Source organism: Triplophysa rosa, linkage group LG12, assembly GCF_024868665.1.
Source record: "Triplophysa rosa linkage group LG12, Trosa_1v2, whole genome shotgun sequence".
Classification (NCBI taxonomy): Eukaryota; Metazoa; Chordata; class Actinopteri; order Cypriniformes; family Nemacheilidae; genus Triplophysa; species Triplophysa rosa.
The window spans coordinates 23,933,187-23,955,209 of record NC_079901.1 but is presented as its reverse complement, the minus strand read 5'-3'; the positions used below and the strand labels follow the sequence as shown (position 1 = coordinate 23,955,209).

Genomic DNA, 22,023 nt, shown 5'->3' with positions numbered 1-22,023 from the left:
GTATTTATGCCGATTTCTTCAGGCTCCGAAAATTCTTCAAAAAGAACACAAAGAATCGCCTTCTCAGCTGCCATAGTTCAACTCTTGCGTCATCACAACAGGGTGTTCAACCGCACCACCGTTTCCATTTAAAAAACGTTTTGCAACGTTTTGTCGGGGCTAAACGCAGCACTGGACCATCTTAAACCAGCATCAAAACATACATAACCCAGCATGTGCTGGTTTTTTCAACAAGGTAGGCCACAGATTTACAAAGATGGATATAAAGATCTAATCTAACAAGACCTTTAGTTTATCTTAACTTAGTCAGGCCTTCAGCTATCTTTCCTAGGCCTGGTTTCACAGACAAGGCTTAAGGTTAGTCCCAGACTAAAATGGGCCTAAAATGTGACCTGTCTTAACTGAATATAACTTGCCCATAAATATCTCAAAATATATCAGTGCCATTGTTTTGTCTCAAGATGCACACCAGTAATGTACTGTATTCTTCCAAGGCATTTTTATAAAATATCTTGATTCAACTATGGCATAGTCCTGGCTTAAGCTAAGCCGTGTCTGTAAAACCGGCACCTAGTTGTTTTGTACAGTAAGTTTCTTTCCGAAAGTAATATTGCTTCAATTTACAATGAGCAACAAGCCTAGCATTGTAACGAAACTGAAGATTAACATATGAAACTGATGACTGATTTTGAATGATTTTTGGATAACTTTATTGTAACAAAACAAGACAAACTTATTTCCATGACTGTACAAATTCAACTCGTTTGAAATAAAATAAAAAGAATAAAAAACAGTAACAGAGCTAAAAAAAAAAAGACGTAGATCAGTCTATCAGCATTTCTCAATAATACTTCTCACTAGAGTCTCATTGTTCTGAGTGCTGTTGTGCAACATGTCAGTCAGCAGTAGAGGCTTTGAGCCACATGATGAATGAAGACTCTCTGTAGTGCCTAATGGAAGCACGATGGCTCCTCCTATCTGCTAACAGACACAGACAATATTGCTTTTATAATAAAATGTTACTTATTCAATAAATACAATGTTTCCTAAAGACGTGAATTCAAGGCTCCTCAAGGGGTGAATACTGACATCACCGCCACATATCTGCCCTGATCTGTCGCCGACTGATGATGTCATCCGCAAGAAGGGTCTGTTTAATGCATGGTCTTCTCCAATCTTTCATATGCTTATCTGAAAAAGAGAAAGAAAGAGAGGAGCTGAAATGACAAATGAGTTCTTCAAATAAAACCTTTGTGTAGTAACACACAGAGCCACGAGAGGGCGCTACAGCATTTCATTTCTCTGTGACCGTGTACTGCAGTAATGGAAATGCTCAATTCCTCTGGAGTTCAAAGGGGATAGAAAGGACAAACTGAGGACTATGCATAACCAAAACACTTATTTGTCATTGCATTCATCTGTGAGGCACAAAACAAAAACAAAGTCAGAAGCTGTGAAGATAAATCGCCAAGGAAGGCCTTGAGGTATTTGTGTGTAAATCCCAGGAGCTATAGATAGTTACAAACAATGTCAAGCCAGCAGCTTTCTGTGTCCTACACAAGTTTAAAACAGGACAAACTGATCCATAAGATTCAGGTTAAACATTTAAAGCTGACCTCCCCTCAATGCATCTCCATAACAATATTGTGCATTTTATACTTTTGTTATTTTTCACTTTTTTTCACACAATGAAACATTTCTTTTTGCTTAATAAACTTGAAGATCAACAAAATGACATTTGAAACCTATTTAATATTTTTACTTTTATGATGTGAGTGAAAATCATTTTCATCATATGGAAAACTGGGGATGTCAGTCATCGTTACATTTGGAAAAAGATTGTGTTTTTGAATAACACTGACTATCTTAAAGGGGTCATATGACACGACTTATAACACACCAAAGACACAGATAAACACGTGTTCACGCCATATGACCCCTTTAACCATAAACACATTAAAACACTGAAACATGTATTTACAAAATAAAATCGATTTCATGCATCATATATGCAAGTCCAACAGTTGGACTGTACTTGAAATTAAATATAATGAAAGTAAATGAGTGAAATAGAAACAATAATTAAGCATATAGGTGTTAAATTTATCTTGGCATTCGCCGAACATGTATTGGGAAATCTGGTAGTTTGGCATTCATTTACTGACAAATGCACCACACCTGATGACTCCGCAACACCGACACAATGAACTTTAAAGCAACACCCCAAATAGAGAGAGAGAGAGAAGGAAACTACAACTCGAACGGATGTAACATAAAAGAATAATAACAACAACATGACCATACTGAAGTGTTCCTGTTCCTCATATTAAGCGACTCACTTCCTGTCTGCACTTTGAAGAGGCGGAGTTAGACGATGAAGACACACCCAGTAGTGACCTCTCTTCCACGAGCTCAGTATGGGCACTGTCCACAGAGTCTGTGTCGCTGGATTCTGTCTGGGTCGCATCCTTACAGCCGGACTTCATTTCCGGGATCTGAGCAACTTGAAACCTACATTCACACGCACGGGTGACACAGAGGTCAGGAAGCTGGTGATGCGTCAGTGCATGCATGTGCATGTTTATTAAAAACAGACATAAATCCCAGAGTCATAACCGCCCGCAGCTGACCAGTGGTGTATTTTAGACCTGCTCACCTTCCGACAGAGAGAATGGTGACCTCTCCTCCGGGCAGGGGGGTCTTGACCAGGTCAGGGCTTTTGTGCGTATCGGCGGGCAGTGGCAGGGTGGGCAGCAGCAGCTCGGGCCATTTCTTCTGACTGCAGCGGGAACAGTAGAGCCCAGAGCGAGGGGCAAGTCCGTTTATCGTGTGCAAATGATGCTGGTGAGAACACAGCCGGGGCAGCGAGCGGAACTGGGAGAAATGAGGAAGAGCCGGAATCCTGTGAAGACAGAAACAGACTTGTATATAGGTCCCTCCTTCAATGTAAGACAATAGACTTTTTTGTCCACCTGGTGAGTATCATCGGTCCAATAATAATTCTCGGCAGAGAACTGAACCTCTGTGCCAGAACACTTTATTTCAATAGTCCGGATACCTGAGATTATACCAACACTAAACAAACCAGATACAACAGGGGACACGATGAGGAATTAACAAACCAATCCTCCATCCTTCCTCGAAAAACAGGAAAAACCTCAAGATTCTTCTTGTTGTCATCATGTCGATCTTGATTATGAGGTCATGCACATCAAGTCTCTCTCTCTCACCATCTCTCTTTTAGCTCTTAATGCTTGACATGCAGTGTTGGGTGTAACTAGTTACTAAGTAATTAGTTACTGTAATTTAATTACTTTTCTCTTGGGAAAAGTAAAGTAAGGGATTACTCTTATTTTCTTCTGTAATTTGATTACAGTTACTTCTGATATAATATAACTAAATACTGTGTAATATGTTCAATAGCGGAAACGACACCAAAATGACAAGTCTAGCTTTAATGTATGCTTCTCACATTTGTGTACTTTGGTCAGTTAATAAGAATAAGTTCTGTAGTTATTTATTATTTATATGAATTAATTAAATAAGCCGTTTCATGTCCGTCATTGAATCAATTCTAATCAAGGTTGATGTAGGATATAGAAAGTAATTAGTAATTCAAACTTTTTGGAGAGTGTCATTTGTACAGTAATCTAATTACACTATTGAATATGTAATTAGTAACTAGTAATTCATTACTTTTTCAGAGTAACCCAACACTGATGACATGACAATAACTTGCCTTGTATTATTTGAAAGCATTTGATCATTGTTTAGACTTGGAATCATCTGATTCTTTGACCAGCTATTTATTATATAGATAGACATATAAATAGATATATAAATATATATAGATATATATAAATATATATAGATATATAAATAGCTTTGACCAGCTATTTATGGAGCAGCGAAACAGAGCGGGCCTTACAAGCCTGTTTCGACTGCACGGATTGGAGTGTCTTTGAAGCTGCAGCCACTGATCTGGATGAGTTAACTGACACAGTGACATCCTACATCAGCTTCTGTGAGGACATGTGTATTCCCACCAGGACTCGCTTAACATACAACAATGACAAACCATGGTTTACAATGAAACTGAGACAGCTTCGTCAGGCCAAAGAAGATGCTTACAGAAGTGGGGACAAAGTCTTGTATAATCAGGCCAAAAACACACTGACAAAGGAGATAAGAGCAGCTAAGAGAAGCTACTCTGAAAAGCTGAAGAACCAGTTTTCAACCAACGACCCTGCATCAGTGTGGAAAGGCCTGAAAGACATTACCAACTACAAGCCATCATCCCCTCAGTCTATGGGTAATCAACGACTGGCTGACGACCTGAACGACTTCTATTGTCGTTTTGAAATGCAGAGTCTCACCCTTCACACCCGCCCTGACCCTATCTCTGCTATACCATTAACACCTCCTCTTGACATTCAACCTGCACTTAAGATCTGCGAAGAGGATGTTTGCCAGCTTTTCCGCAAACAAAAGATCAGAAAAGCACCAGGCCCAGACAATGTCTCACCCTCCTGCCTGAAAGTCTGTGCGGAGCAGCTGTCGCCCATCTTCACTAATATTTTTAACAGATCTTTGGAGCAGTGTGAAGTCCCTTCATGCTTCAAACGCTCCACCATCATCCCTGTACAGAAGAAACCCAAAATATCTGGACTTAATGACTACAGGCCTGTTGCTTTAACATCTGTGGTCATGAAGTCATTTGAGAGACTTGTACTGGCCCACCTGAAGGACATCACCAGACCACTTCTTGATCCCCTCCAGTTTGCTTACCGAGCAAACAGGTCTGTGGACGATGCAGTAAACATGGGACTGCATTACATCCTACAACACCTAGACAGACCAGGGACTTACGTCAGGATCCTGTTTGTAGACTTCAGCTCGGCCTTCAACACCATAATCCCAGACCTCCTCCTGCCCAAGCTTACCCAGCTCTCTGTGCCAACCTCTACCTGTCAGTGGATTATTAACTTCCTGTCGAACAGGCAGCAGCTAGTGAGGTTGGGAAAATTTAAATCCAGCACATGTACCATCAGCACCGGAGCTCCTCAAGGATGTGTTCTTTCTCCACTGCTATATTCACTCTACACAAACGAATGCACCTCTACAGACCCTTCTGTCAAACTCCTGAAGTTTGCAGATGACACCACAGTCATTGGCCTTATTCAAGACGGTGATGAATCTGCCTACAGAAAGGAGGTTGCTCAGCTGGCTGCCTGGTGTAGTCAAAACAACCTAGAGCTGAATGCATTCAAGACAGTGGAGATGATAGTGGATTTCAGAAGGAACCCTCCATCACTTCCTCCCCTCACCATCCTGGACAGCACTGTGGATACTGTGGAGTCATTCAGGTTCCTGGGCTCCACCATCTCTCAGGACCTGAAGTGGGAGTCCCACATAGACTCCATTGTAAAGAAGGCCCAGCAGAGGTTATACTTCCTCCGTCAATTGAGGAAGTTCAACCTACCACAGGAGCTACTGACCCAGTTCTACTCAGTGGTCATCGAATCTGTTCTGTGCACTTCAATTACTGTTTGGTATGGCTCGGCCACCAAATCAGACCTACGAAGACTACAACGGACAGTTCGTAGTGCTGAGAAAATTATTGGTGCTCCTCTGCCCACACTTCAGGACCTGTACGATTCCAGAGTGAAAAACAGGGCAAGAAAAATCATCATTGACTCCACACACCCAGCACACAAACTCTTTGATCTGCTGCCCTCTGGCCGGCGCTTTAGAGCACCAAACACCAGGACTTCCAGACACAGAAGCAGCTTCTTCCCCCAGGCAATCTCCCTCCTAAACAGATAACTGCTCCTTAAGAGCAATATTCCACTTCCACTACTCCTATAGTGTGCACTATAGTGCCTTATTATATCTACATCTTATGTATACATGCATATAACACTACCTCTACTTACTAAATTATCCATTTGCACAAGTGTACATACGATATGTTTATTCTACTATATACTACCCTGTACAATGTCTCTTATATGTTATTATCCCCCATTTTCTGTACAATAGTCTTTATTTTATATATGCACAATTTAGAATCTTTTAGACTGTAAATCGTATTATATTGTATTGTCATTGTGTTGAATGTCTGTACTAGAAGCTTCCAACACCAAAGAAAATTCCTTGTGTGTGCAAGCACACTTGGCAATAAAGCTCTTCTGATAAAGCTCTTCTGAGTTCTTATTAAATCACATTATTCTGTACTAAGTCTTCTTCTGAATATATCAAGCCGAGGCATTCAGGATCTGTGTTAATTGAATGTGAGTTAAGTGATTTTTGGAATGCAGTTTTCATTTATGTGTTTGTGCACTTGAGTCCTTACTTGATGGATGAAGACTTGCTGAGAGCCATTTGTTTAGTCTCATAATCCAGCAGAAGTTCTTCCAAAGCGGCTGCGTTTTCTATCACAAACACAGAGATATAAAGACCGCAGAATGACTTTCTGTGAAGCTTCTTTGAAATGATGTGTCCCGTTAAAGGTGACATACACCCTCACACACCTTTCTTCTCTGTGATGAGCCGGACCAGAATGCTGATGGTGTCTTCGTTGGGATCATCAACAACATAGGGACACGGGTTTCCTGAGGAGAGACACGAAAGCGCTCAAGACTAACTCGACATACAATCTTTTCGCTATATTTATAAGCTGGGGAATGAATCGAATACATAAGCAGAAAACAAAACACAATGTCCAGGTCACATTTCATGTCAAAATCAATAAAGGATATTTTTATTTTGAGTGGCTATATCACCCGGAGCATGTTCATGACAGCTTCAGTGAGATCCACCCGAGTGTGTTTTATTCTGAACAAATACTGTGAAGTACAAGCATTACTGAGAACTCCTAAGAGGGTGTGTATGTGGATTTTCACCATGTCAGTCGCGTCATTAAGAGCTGATCTGAATAGCCGCAGAGCTCCCCGTGATGCTTTTTTCCTCATTAGCCGTATTCACGTGAGTTCAAAACACAGACACGTCATTGTGAGTAAATGAAGAGTCATGCAGTATTCATCACATCATAATAATAATACAGTCACACTGCACTGAAACTCATGAAAGATTCCCTCTATTGTCTTCCAGTCTGTCGACTGCATACAAAAGGCTGGCTGTGCAGGGAATAATGGTCTCTATGGTAACGGGCTACAGAATTTCCCAGAGTTCCACAGTGAGGCAGCTGGGGATGTTACTGTAGGAACGGCTCACTCAGCACTCTCCTCTATTCAAGAAGAACAACGTCAGAACTGCAGACCGCTTTTATTCTTCTATACGGACCATAAAATAAATGTCACTGTATCAAGTATCATTGTGTCAGACAGAACATTTCACTAAAAAGATGTCAGGTTAGAAATACGATCTAGTTACTGTTCAAAATATATTTACATTTATGCATTTACTGTATTGGATCTTTTTAAATCAATCTCATTTACTCTCCTGATGGTTCTTGAACTGTATCTGTAGAATCCAAGAATGTTCTTTTTATTGTACTCTTTAACAAATGCGATATTGACCCCACTATACCCCAGAGAAGATCAAACTGACATCACACGAGTTTTCAGTCACACCCACTACTGGAACCAAGATTTTCATTATTAAACGCCATACAGATCGGATACCGTTCGTCTGAAGGCTTTAGATATGATTAATACACCACGTTCCTGAAAGTTCTTGCTTAAATGCTGCATGATGCAACTAGATACTCAATTTTTTTAAGAACAGTTTCATCGAGACCTAAACGTGGTCCTGGCGGTCTAGTCATGTTCATGAGTTTGTTTCATTTAGTGTGAATCAGATTAAGTTGAGATTGACCAAGTCAGTAGTCGAGAGTTCACTGATAACTGTTAGGAGAACATCTACTGTACAACAGAGAACAGACTGAATTATTCATCTAGCGAAAGGAGATATAGAGGAGTGTTGCTTAAAGATAGATGAGGAAAGAGAGAGAGAGAGAGAGACAGGGTTACCTGAGCTGTTAAGGTGTTAGCAACATAACACAGGTGAGAAGAGACACTCAACTACACCTGAACTCAGACGCAGGCTTCAGAAATAAAGATGCCATTCAACATCACGGCCAATATCATTTTTAGCATATATATTCAAGTCATGTGTTTCTACCACATATTGGCTTTCCTCTGTAAAGTACAAGTACACTGTATAAAAAACACTTTTGTGCCTGTTTGTTCTAAAACAATAGGGCTGGAACAACACGAGCGTGAATATATGACGACACGTTCTTATTATGAATTCATTCATACATGATTGTTCATTCAGTTCCTCATCTGAGACATTAAAAACACAATCATGTCTTTTGTTCAGCTAGTGAAGAACTTGTGAAGCTGGCTGGGTCGGGTCAAGACTAGTTTTGACATCCCTATAACCAAAGCAAACAGGAAACGCTGGGAATGCTGGTCACTGTCAAATTCTTTTACATCAGGTATTGACAAACTACAGTTGTTGGATGATCAGAGATTTTATTTTTCTAAACCCATGAAGCTAATTATAATCATCACCTCTAATTCAGCTTTAGAACAATGATTGATGTCTTTCACACGCGGTTTCTGAAAGACTCGCCTGCGTTACAGGCAAAACCTGAATCATAATTTCACAGAGCTACTGTACGAAACACAGAACTCAAACCCGCAACGCCTGCAGCTCCACCCATTTATTCACAAAAAGACACAAAGGGGACAAACGTCTGTCCTCGTTGTACAATCTGATCTAGTTTGATTCTGTTTCCAACCCTGATGAGACGGGTTTGATGTCACGGTGTAGTCGGCTGCAATACATATCGGAAACTATTGTTCTACTGTTTACTTTTATGTTTAGTTTGACAGTTAAGTGTCTTGGCGTGTAAGTGTAATGTTATATCGTACCCTCTTTCTCCGGTGTGGCAGACTCTTCATCCACTCCCTCTTTCTCAGCGTTGCACCGGAAGCCCTTTTTCTTCAGCAGGTTGCAGATGAGAATTCCCAGCAGCCCCATGACGCAGAAGATGGGCACCAGCGCGAACACAGCGTATTCGGTGCTCTTCTCCTCAGGGCCGTGAACGGCGGTGGAGTTGGCACCTTCAGCTCCAGTCCTGGTGGAGGTGCTTTTACCAACGTTACGCCTCCGCCGGCTGTATGGCTCTGGAGATGAAAAACGCGCCATGTTATTGGAAAGCATCTAGTGGAAGTGCCGCAAGCTGAAAGTGAAGTCTGTGAACACTTGAGACCAAGTTGACTGTGCGTCTGTAACCATAGTTGTGCATGTATGAATATTAAATGTTACGTGCTGTTGTTCATACACAAACATTATTATTGTTAAACTAGCACAATACAACAAGACAAAGGCGTTAGCTAACGTTATAATAGTTGAAACCTGTCAAATTGAGTTCATATTCATTTACGTGAGTGACGACAGCAACTTAAATGTTGACTGTTCCAAGATGGCGGACACATCTACTTGTCTGTAGTGGTCGAACGTGGCATGTATATCTACGAATAGTCTTGTATTACCATGTCCAAACAAGCAAAAAGACGTGGTAATAGCACTTTTTTTGTGAAATGACCAATACACTCAAATCTCACACAAAATGAATGTACTGTATAAAACTCTAAACACTTACTCCTGACGCAGGTGTGGAGGATGAAGGACTTCCGTGTAGCAGCAGGGTTAAACCTGGAAAACATGTCAATTCATAAACACACAAACTCTCTGTGCTTTGCTTTCTATATCATACAGTTTTCATTTTTCAGAATATAACAACATTTGGACAAAGTGATGAAACAAATGATGAATCATTCCGGAATACGAAAAACATATGGGAATATTCACTGATATTTGTACATGGAAATGGATATGTTTTGTTCTTTACCCAGGAAGACATCCTCCACACACAGCGTCAGACACTGAGGTCGGTGCGGTCAGGACCCAGCGGTTGAGTTTACTGCAGGAAGTATGCGGGCGGCACGGCGCAGCGTCATTGGTGTCTGAGAAGGTGCCTGCTGGGCATGTTCGGCACATTCCAGTCACGCCGGGATCTTCAGCTTCCCCACAAGCCTTAAAGAAGCAAACATGAAACTGATCAGATTGTCATCACAACATGTGTGAAAGAACAAACCGTTGTGTTTTTAAGGCACTGTGTTAAGATTGTGAAATGTTTGAGCACCAATAAAAGAAGCTATTAATCTGACAAAAGACAGAAATAAAAATATTACATTCTGTAGCAACAAAATTAAGCTTTGTATGTCAATAATTATTTAATTTTTTTACAAGGGACGTTGCTATAATGCAAATTTAACAAAGCATTTATACAAGGTAAATGATGCCTCTTAACATTATTTGACGTATTATTTCAAATGAAGGAGTGATTTCTTTGGTCAAATGTGACAATTTCGATGTACTGAATGTGTGTGGGTCTGTTTTCTCTCACCGTGGGCTCCTGCCCGGCTGGACAGAGATCACACACACACCCCTCGTCCTGACGGCACTGCGCTGCCAGTGTCCCCCATATCTCCAACAGCTATAGAGAAACACAAATAACACTGAGAATTAATTGTTGGGCGAAATTATGAATTAAGGATTTGCAGTGATACTGAAATGAAATGAAAGGAAGAGAAATTTACTGAATTGCAATAGAAAAAACAGTGACGTAACAGGAAATTTAGTTTGGTGAATAATTAGAAATAATTGGTTCCTCATGCACAGAATACATTTCTTATTATATTATACAGTAAAAACTATTACGTTTACAGTACAACAGGTTTTTCCCATATGATGAAACTTAGTGTGAGAATTCCTCGTGTGTGTGTGTATGTGGGTCAGACTGTACTGTACAGAAATGTAACATTATCTGCTTACAAATAAAACACACAAATGATCTCAGCAAAAAATATTCCCTGAAGCTGCCATGTATCTGTTTACATTATAATCTACTTGCGCACAGTTGTTTGAAAATGAAATAATAATCAAATCCTCTGATGTTGTTAGTAAAGTAATATTGTTATATATTGTGGAGTTATGCTGTATTGTGTCATAATACACACGCACTCTTTGTGTCTTTGATCAGAAATGATGTTCTATTATTTATTGATTTACAACAAAAGCGTTTCATCCTGGAGAGACAACTAGAAGAAGTGATGCAATATACGGATTCAGAACTCTTGAGATACACTGAGCCATACAGAGACGTATGTGAGACATAACGAAAGACAATAACATTTAGCATTTTAAAGTGAATTACAAAACGTCAATTGGAGTTTGGAGGTAGAGAGACATTCAGGTGTGTGGATAGTGTTCGATGTCTCTACACAAATACCCTCGATTGCTCTTTCATAGCTCATGGGATTTGAGTTCTCAGTTGTGTTTCATTTTAGTATCAACTTAGTCTCAGATGTTTCTCCTTAAATTCATTAAAAAAAAGAGAGAGTGTAATTGTGAAACACATCAAGAGTATGGAGGTGTAAAATTAATAGAGGTAAAATAATCTGGATTTGGGTCAATTTGATGAGAAATGTTTGAGTTCATGTTGAGATCAATAATATTGACTTTTGATGGCAAACTTGACAAATCTGAGCTCAGTTTGAGACATTGTTGAGATCTCTTCTGAAGAGACATTTGTGACGTTTAAAATATCTGAGACACATATGAGACTTGAGCAAACAATTTCATTCTAACCATTAAATCTTATGTGAAGAGCCATATATCACCTTTAATAAACCGGAACATTTTACAAAACATGGGACCCTTTAATAATGTATATCGAAAATAATGTATCCCTCCCTCTTCGAGGAACGCCCCTCTTCCTTTTTTTATTTTTCTTTGAAGTAAATGTTGTTGTATTCGTATTTCGACAATGTTATGATGTGTGTTACTGTGTCATTGTTTATTTTATATTTATTTATATATCTTTATTTTTTCCTTTTATGGGAGGTTTATGTTGAGATGGGAATATGTGGTAACAAAATGTGAAAAAATGAATGCCTTTGAGAGTGCTTTGTCACTGTATATGTTCTGATAAACATAATAAAAAATAGAAATAAATACTATAATGTATAAGTATATTAAGTGCTGTGTCATGGGCTTAGTGAAGGAACATCCAGTGAAGTTCAGAGAGACACTTTCTCACTTCAGTCTCTCTCTCATCCATCACTGACTGCAGAGTGTGTGTGTGTGTGTGTGTGTGTGTGAGTGCGTGCGTGCGTGCGTGCGTGCGTGCGTGCGTGCGTGTGTGTGTGTGTGTGCGTGCGTGTGCGTGCGTGTGTGTGTGTGATGTTCCTGAAACAGACACACACACTTTAAAGAACAGAGGTACATAAAGTCTTTACTCACGATGAGACACACGGGAGCAGAGCAGTAAAGGTGGTTCTTCATCGTCTTCAAGATATTCTTCTATACTCATGTAATCTGAATACAAAACATGACAGAGACTTAATGACACAGCAAAACATTTCAAGTCAAGAAAACCTCTTCTGAAGGCCACGGCTGTGGGTTTCCGTGTGCACAAATATAATCTATAAGCTGAAGTGTGATAGAAATAGCTGCAGGCCTGTGGTTTTGGGCAGCTCTGCTTTTCTTGACCTATTTTTAGACTCAACAGGCCCAGTCAGGATAGAAAGCACTTACTGGATCTACTAGAGTCAGTAAGTACACATTATGGACTGATGCTCTGATCATCGGGTCATGACGGTTTTCGAAGCTTTAACATCACACTAGCACATATCTGTAAAAACATCACAATCAAAACAAAGCTTTGGGAGCCAGACTTGTTCTATTTAAATGAGATTAGATGAGATTCGCTTTAGAATTTGAACCCAAACATTGTAGTCAAATTCTCCCCAAATCAGATTATCGGTCTCATGCTGTCTGTCTTCATTTTATTGCTCTATACTCTTACTGCGTGTCATTTGTGTCTACCTTCCTTTCTCTAAAAGAAATATAGGGGAACAATTATGCAAATAAATACAAATTTAAAGGAGTTCAAAGTCAAAGACTTTTGACTTGTCATTTTAGTCTCATGAGCTTTGAAAGAGCACTAAAATAAACCACAAACACATTCTCTTGCTAAATATTACTTTTACAACACATACAGGATATTTTTTTCTAATAAATCGTTAGGAAAAACTGAGAAGAATTATTTGTTATATTTTTAGTATTGTAAATGTTATTGTTCACAAACCACATTTTGTTTTGTTTAGTAAACACAATATAGCACTCACACATCTGTAAACTTAATGCTATTTTACAAAAAAAAACTAGAATAAAGCAAAGCAAGAACAACACAACAATCTTCAAAATCCTTATTGAACAATAGAAATCCACCACAGATAAAGAAAATCTAAAACAAATCAAACTATTATCTTAAGAACAACTTGACACCTGCACTGCTTTGATCTTGTTGTCATGACAACAGAACAGACAGTGCTACTGATAACCCCACTTACCCCAGCGTGGTGTTGTTCTCTGTTGCCCTGGTAACAGTCTGAGGATGCTTTGCTTGCAAAGTGTCACACCGTACCTGTCTGCATAACGCTGCCATTCCTTATACTGCCACTCAAAACCACAGCTCCTCCCACAACCTGTGATAAGCCCCACCCCCTCTACCACAGTCCTCCAATCATATGAGCTCTTACATTAAGAGTCTGAGGCTGTACTTTGTTATGTCAAACACAAGTTTTTTAAGTATATGTTTTCTGGCTGTGATGAATGGGTTGAAAGTGCAGAAAACGTCATAATTAAACTTAAACAGCATGTGTCTGACGTTTAACATTTTGTCCATATCTGCACAGATTTTGGCATATAGCTCAAGTTTGATAGCGACACTTTTTAGCCCAACTTATCATACAAATATTCTTAAGAATTGAGTCCTGGTAAATCAAGATGATTTTGAGAATCAGATTAAACTGGACTTTGAATGCAAGCGGACCAGAGCGATTTAATGCACTAAAGCTTTACGCTTCTACCCCATGATACATCACTTTGATTTGGAGAACAACCCGCCACATTCCAGCTAAAAAGTTTGGCAGAAAACAATACAAATCAAGACTACTTAAACTCTTCATGTTTCACCATGCAAACCAAATGACTTTACAGTTTTGGCGACGGACATTAAGTCGGCCTTCTGTCCAAATGAAAGGGCTCGTTGGAGCTCATTCTGCCCCCACCTTTAAACCACCACCAATGTCTCCACCTTCACATTTCAAGATCAGCTGCCAGTGGCACACGACTCATGCCTGTTTCAATTTAACTCTTTCATTAAAAAGCTATAAAGCCCCAACGGACAGTAATTACAGTTCATGCATCTCTATCTCTGTACTGTCCAATTTCCCATTCCGTGGTTTTGGGAGTGCATGAAAAACGGCATAAAGCAAATAAAACAACAACAAACATAAAACAAGAATTGCCTATTTGGGATCCATCAAGTTACAAATTGGACGCGATGAAGAGGTTGCCCTGGACTGACTTCTGGAAGCGTGGCGCTTTGCAGCTAAAAATCCTCGTTCCATCCAAACGACTCGGGATCCAAAGCTCCCAACCGGAATCACGCCATCATACAAGACAAAGCCAGAGCTGAGCACCATCCCAAGCATGAATGAAACAAGAGAAAATGTCTTTTCTACGGCCAAGACGCAAAACCGGAGTCTAGCCATCGTCTCCGTGAAACACTCTCATTAAACTACAGTGACTTTTGATAACCTTCCACTGGGGTCAATATGTGGACAGACAAGAAATATAAACCAATTGATTATAAGACCAGCTCACTGATAAGATTACAACCACAACAGGAGAATCAACTGCCCAACTGACATGTCATCTCAAACAAGCTATGAATCAGAATGACAAGATCACGATACACGTGGTGTCTAGGGAAGCTTATGTTTGGCACAGCTTCGTGTCTGAATTGGACCCCATTGACTTCACAAAAGTCCTCCAGAGGCTCGGCTGAGTTTGCAGCTCTAATATAAAAGCATACATCTAGATGTTTACGTTTATAAGAGCTGCGTGTGGTTGTAAAAGCGTTGTACGGGGTCAGATCAAAAGAGAAAATACGAGAAAACACGCACAAGACTTAAAGCCATGTGATCTTGACGTGTGGTCTGGACGTCAGTAATTTCAAGTCAACATGCGTTGTCACAACACGTGTCACTTCCTGTTCCTGCCGTGACATTTCGACACTCTTTCTCTAAACTCCCAACAGCCTGGCGGTGCTGACAAATATAGTCTGAGATTTTAATAGCCAGACACTTTTCATTTCCATAGCCTCATTTTTACTCCCTCGAAAGAACGGACCACCCTTTGATTTCAGCTGCTTTCCGTACATTATATATCCTGCATGGTTCCAACTACTCGCCAACCACGTGCTGTGACCACCACGATCCTTCTGCACCAGGGGGAGAAGAACGTTACACAACAATTACGACGACCAAAAAGAGACGCCGGCATGTGAATAAAACCTCATCAGACAATGGGGCGGAAAAGATGTTTTTCGATTTATAAGTTGTGTTGGACATGTTTGAGTAAAATGACTGAAAATACTGTGTATATATATGAAATATACTGAACAGGTGAAAACCAAGGGATGTACCCGCTTTCTATGGACTCTCCGGATTAAAATGAGACAAAAAGAAAGTCATGAAAGGCAATAAAATCTTGGATGCAAGTCGACATTTAAACAGACGCTTGTATAAATTTCAATAACAGTACGCACGACACGTACATTACTAAACCGGTTTTCTGGTTTGCAGAAAAAGTGCCAGCTCAAAACAATAAAAACAGACCAGCTTGTGCTAAATGTGGCACCGGGACTTTTTTTAACCAGGAAAAACAGCCATCAAACGCAGAGGTGGAACTATATTTATCTAAAACCAGCAAAAAAAATGACGTAGCATTTACCAAACACTAATTTTAGTCGCAGAAGTTAATAAGGTGTTGCTCGTTGTTTTGGAAGTAAATCACGTTTCTGTTTGTATAGTTTGCCGTACACACAGTAGGTATGAGACGTGAAAACAGGATTACGGGCCGTGTGCATCATTCTGCTGCGGTTTCTCCAGAAAAAAAACACAGAAAGAGCGCTTATGGTCAGAGATGAGACATGTGCCTGTCCAACATAAAGCTCTTGATGTCACATCTAAATAACAGTCATTGTGCCAAATATCATTCTGAACAAACATGGCCATGATCCACATTCACGTACCATCATGTAAGATTGAACTATTCATAAAGATCTTTCAAGGTTGTCTATAAATACATGATTGACTCTTAAGTATAAGTGTTTAGATTTGTTCGTTGTTTACTGCTGCTTTCATTTTTCCATTAAGAGTTTAGACAAGTAAACATAAGGTGATGGTAACCACAATGATGGTGAGAATGTAAGTTGACACAATGAGCAAACCACGTCATTGGTGCAGGATTCCACCCGTTTGATTGGCACGCTGACATCACTGACACCGTCTGTTGCTGTACAATCACCCGTGCAGAACAAACAGAAGTGTCCATCTCAAAGCACTAAACACACTCAGAGCATAATATGTATATGTATGTATACCTGTATGCAGAACTGTCTAATAAATGTTAATGAAATCCTTCTGCGGAAGAATCTTACGGTGCCAAAAGCTGAGATTCCCACAGTCTGATCTGCAAAACAACCTGGAGAGAAGTTCAGACTGTAAAATGGAAACAGCCCGTTGCTGAACCCAAAAGCCTTCTGGAAAACAATGAGATCAGGGAAGAATCTGGGGGAAGACGAGCTCATTTCACCACTCGGAAAATAAACTATACAGCAAAACGCTTCCTTAATGGAAACGTGGAACAATCCTTATTCCCGAAAGGGGAATTCCACCTTCCCGGCCCGGAATGTCAAACATACCCGTATGCAAGTCCAACGTCAATGAGCAGGGTTTGGATGCGTGAAGGAAATCTGGCTCTTGTGAACTTCGTATAGAAGTAGTGGATTCTGACGGGATGTATTTTTAAAAAAGCTCGTTTTAAACCGGTTTGACGCGAATACTAATATTCCAAAACACTAAGTTAAACACTTTCTTTCTTCCACACAATGCAAGTCAATGGGGTTCCCTTTTGTTTGGTTACCAATGTCCTCCAAAATAAAGAAAGTCATTCAGGTTTGGAATGACATGAGGGTTGGTCACCCAATGCCACCGGTCGCATCTCGTGGCTCTAAATCTACAATGAGCTTCCACTGAAGGAATGTCACACTACCCACAATGCACTCTGCTGATTAATAGATGCAGGCCTCGGGGAGGGTGCAGGTCTGGGTCGCGTTGCTCAGGCATCTGGGAGGGGGGGACTTCCTGTCACATGTCCGTCTGTGCCCTCTAATATCACCCTGAATAACTCTGACGCCTCAATGTGGCCACGACACCAGGTGCTGTCTCATCTCATCCTGAATTGCATAACTCGTCCTTTATGTGGTCTTGGGTCATGTGAAAACAAATGTCACAGCTGTGGTTTAAAGCCACAGTTTTTTTTATCTAAATATTAACATAGCAAATCTGTATACTGTAGATCAATTCTTATAACAAAGACTGTCATCCACTTTATTATTCCTTAAAGATTCAAATAATGGAGTACGATAAGAATTTCCATGGCTGTATAATACTGGGAGTGCTGCAGTAAGTTCATCTCCCGGGCTCAGCAGAACCCACGAGGACACAAATGAAATCTCTGTTGATCTGGGGTCAGCCCAGTCTGTGCGCCAGCAGTGCCCAAACCACACAGAGGTCAACACGGACACGTCCTGCCAACGCAGGTACGTCTGCACGCGAGGGATAGAAATGCTTGCAGTTTGGGTGAAACCATCGACCAACACAAATAACAAAGCTTAAAATTAAACCATTGATTTCTGCATCCAGCCGTGGCGGGTCTGGACCAGAACCAGCCCGCAAATTTCATAGGAGCGTGCTCAATGTCAGAAAGCCTTCCTGCCAACGAAATTCCCACTTCAAAATTTGTGCCGTCTCCTCGGTTCAGGTCAGCAATGGAGCAGGAGTAATTACAGATAAGAACCTAGACTTTCAGAGTTCAGTCGCATCTTGTTTGGACGGCACAGCAGAACCACATGGACAACATTTGGACATGTCTGCTTTCCACTAGGATGGACGAATTAACTATCAAAAGGATGTTACGCAGGCACGTGAATAATGCACAGATAACTATACCAACACTGGATTCTGTAACATGAATGTAAGGCTCGTTCATAAAGAAACATCAATGCTGATTGGCTGATGGCATAAAGGACCGGACACAGTGACTGACCCCTCACTAACCTCACACAAACACATCACAATACACACAGATTTCTGAGACAGCACTGCTATTATTATTAATATTTTTTTATCCAGTCTATTGTCATGGTTAAATCTAATTCAGATAAACCCGCCCCTGAACTGTGATTGGTCACTTTCCCTTAGTGTTCTAAACATACACGCATTGGAGAGTCTAATGGTCCATCCTTTAACAAACACACGCTGTGGTTATATTAGATCAAGCCGTTCATGACGTTGGTGACGTCATAAACATCATAAACCAGCCTTCAATTAATGCTGCAAGAATGTTTCGCATTTTCAAACATAATGCAGCTTGTTTATAGTTCCACAGACAAAAATGAACTACAAAGTCACAGAAAATAAGCCCTGTGCCATATAAAACTCCAGGCTCGGTGCCAATACTGCAGATTTTTGATATTAACATATTTTCTGCGCTTAAAGGTCTACATTGCATGATATACTGTGTAATGTTTCATAACACAGCAAATTTGTTTATAGTGTAGTCTATATATTATGCATCCACTATAAACTGTAGCTGGCGCACTGCGTGCCAAAGTCTGGAGCCAGTGTGTGTGTGTGCGTGTGCGTGTGTGTGTGTGTGTGTGCCCAGTGGGCGACACATCACACAATGAGCTGTACAGTATTTAAACACGAGACTGCATCTGCTTCACAGTATCTCAGTTCACTGGAAACAGGCACATGAACTCAAGATTCAGGAATGACATATTGCACGGCGGAGATGGAGGTAATATGATCATATTTCATTGTGTTATATATTGTGCCATAAAATCATAAACGGTCCCATGTTATGCTCTCATGCATACAGATAGATACTGATTGATAATTATATGATCAGTTTAATTTCCACCATAAGTCTTAAGTCTGTAAATTAAAGGTAAACATGATTTTCCTGGCAGTCGACATATTGGTTACACACAATAAAAAAAATTTCTTAACAGTCTCAAGTTTTCTTTACAGCAAAATTTGTGCATTTGTAAATCAAATCAATCAAAAGAAAAGGTAACACTTTCATAACAAACTTTATTTATTTCATATCAGTGTAGGCCTATACAAAATTAGTTTTCACAAAAAGCAAAGTTACTACAGTTATTAATATGGATACAGCATTTCCCTCAAACATTGTCAATTATTTTGTTTCTTTTAATAAGTGACTAGGATTATTTTTAGTAACAATAACTGAAATAAAAAGGTTACTTTGACAAGGGATGCCTATATAAATTCAAGTTATAATACACATATCTATGCGCAGCTACATTATTTATTTGAACATGCTTATACAAATGTTTTGAAACTATTATTTACAGTTATTGTTTGTGTTATTATAACGTGTTAATACCAAAGTCATTTCTTTAAAGGCGTTTGTTAATCTAGTTTTAGATCATAAAGATATCTAAGTTATTGAATAAATGACAAGTTGGTTTGTACCGAACGCATTAAAGTTCATCACAGTGTCAAAATGAACTAGACGCGACGCGCTTCTTTTGTCTCCGTTTTACTGTACTTAGGTCCATATATCAAGCAAAATCACACACATACAGGTGTAAAATTGAATAAAAGTCTTTCACACTCGTCTCAGTACATTACAGGCTACAGCATTTGAATCCATAAGAAGAAATTGTCCAGGCAAAAGTGCCGCATCCGCACTGCTGACAAAAGAACTACCAAGAATAAAGTTGATATCTTACCTGCTTGTTAAAGTAAAATCATACGTGTCTTGTTATCGCCGTGTGGCGGACGTTAAGCAATAATTAAAGAAAGAGAGAAAGAAAGATGGAGCCGGTTAAAGAAGCGCAGAGATGAGCTGTGCGCGAGCCAACATTCAAACCAATGAGTCAAAGACGAGAGAGAGAGAGAGAGAGAGAGAAACACGTCACACTGAGTGTAATATGAGTTACTCACCACCCACCATCTGCTCTCTCTCTCTCTCTCTCTCCATTCATTTTAGTCACGCTTGTCGTCATGACCGTTGGAGAACTGCATTGCGTAAACACTAGTAGCCTAATACATAAATAAATACACAAAGAAAACCCACACGAAATAGACAGCAAAGCAGAAAAACAGAAAGACAAAAAGAAAGAAAACAAGAGACAAAACAGATAGAAATAAAGAAATAAAGGCACTATTAAAACACACAATGCGTATTAATCTGTATTTTTCATCCTCTTAAAATATTTTAGAAAAACGTTTGCAACATTCGGATTGACACAATTAAGCTATAGCCTATTCTTATTGATAGTATAAATGACATTTTTCTATCACTTTTTCTATCATTTGTGGGGTGAAATGACAGTTTACACATGCTGTAAGATCACTTATTGAAATGTAAATATAATTTTAGGCCCTGCACCTGCCGTGCGCACCTGAAGGAAACTGTCTGTTAACAACAAAATCACCTTCACACCACCTGCCTGAAGACATCACAAAAACAGCTTAGAGAGGTGAAGTTTGTTCTGAGAAAGATTTAGCACAGTTTGATTGTCTAAAGCAATGACGCTCATACAAATCTCATTCTGTCCTAAATGTTCAAATATGTCACTATAAATGAATTTCTCTGCATTTACATTTAGTCATTAAGCAGACGCTTTTATCCAAAGCGACTATGAGGTGAACAACATAAGGACAACAAAAAGCATAAGTGCAATAGAACTGGTCTCATAGCCTACCACAGTATACTGTACAAGGCTAAGGATTCTTTTTTTTGGATAGAAAGAGTAGAAAAGAGATAGAAGTCAGAACTGATCGGTCAAGAGATGTGTTTTCAGCCGGTTCTTAAAGATGGCAACAGAATCTGCTGATCTTGTAGCAGCGGGCAGATCATTCCACAAATGTGGAACCGATCCAGAGAAGGTGCGCGAGAGAGATTTTTTACCTTTTGGGATGGCGCCACAAGACTATTGTGCAGTATGTGAAAATGAGCAGACAATGTCATTTCCATTTCATTGAAATAATGTTTACATTTGAGTCTACACGCCTGTGTTCTTTTCTCTTTTTCATACCCTTCCTCCCCCTCCAGGACAGGTTCACGGGTGTAAGAATGTAATGCGGCCATCAGTGTTGGGTGTAACTAGTTACTAAGTAATTAGTTACTGTAATTTAATTACTTTACCCTTGAAAAGTAAAGTAAGGGATTACTCTTATTTTTCTGTAATTTAATTACAGTTACTTATGATGTAATTAAACTAAATACTTTGTGTAATATATGTGTGTGTAATAGTGGAATTGACATCAAAATTCAGAGTCTAACTTTAAAATCTGTGCTTTAATGTATAATTCTCACATTTGTAATACTTTGGTCAGTTAATAATACTACTTTATGTAGTTTAATATTATTTATTTGAATGAATTAAAAGAGCCGTTTCATGTCTATCCTTCAATCACTTAACTAATCAAGGTATAGGATATAGAAAGTAATTAGTAATAAGTAATTAAATACTTTTTGGAGAGAGTAATTTGTACAGTAATCTAATTACACTATTGAATATGTAATTAGTAACTAGTAATTAATTACTTTTTGAGAGTAACTTACCCAACACTGGAGACCATGAGCACATGCTGCAGGGCATCTCGACAGAATTCTCTCACTATAATGCGCATCATTCGAGGTGTGTCACGGCTCCAGATGAATATGAATAGATCATGAGGAAAGTTACCAGACATTGATGAACATTTAATCCGACAGCAAACTGAATAGGTGGAGCAACTTTTTGTT

The 22,023-nt window shown here is 39.5% G+C and overlaps 1 protein-coding gene across 1 annotated transcript; it reads right to left on the bottom strand.

Annotated features, from left to right (window-relative positions):
- Window positions 1-670: 670 nt before the first annotated feature.
- relt (RELT TNF receptor) lies at window positions 671-20,146 on the bottom strand. The gene is made up of 11 exons (XM_057347493.1): window positions 20,000-20,146; window positions 12,343-12,417; window positions 10,445-10,534; window positions 9,887-10,071; window positions 9,638-9,690; window positions 8,904-9,158; window positions 6,534-6,614; window positions 6,356-6,434; window positions 2,657-2,902; window positions 2,340-2,511; window positions 671-1,191 (listed from the first exon to the last, which is right to left on the bottom strand). The coding sequence occupies exons 2-11, from the start codon at window positions 12,382-12,384 to the stop codon at window positions 1,180-1,182; spliced, it is 1,215 nt and encodes a 404-aa protein (XP_057203476.1). The 5' UTR covers window positions 12,385-12,417; window positions 20,000-20,146; the 3' UTR covers window positions 671-1,179.
- Window positions 20,147-22,023: the final 1,877 nt, after the last annotated feature.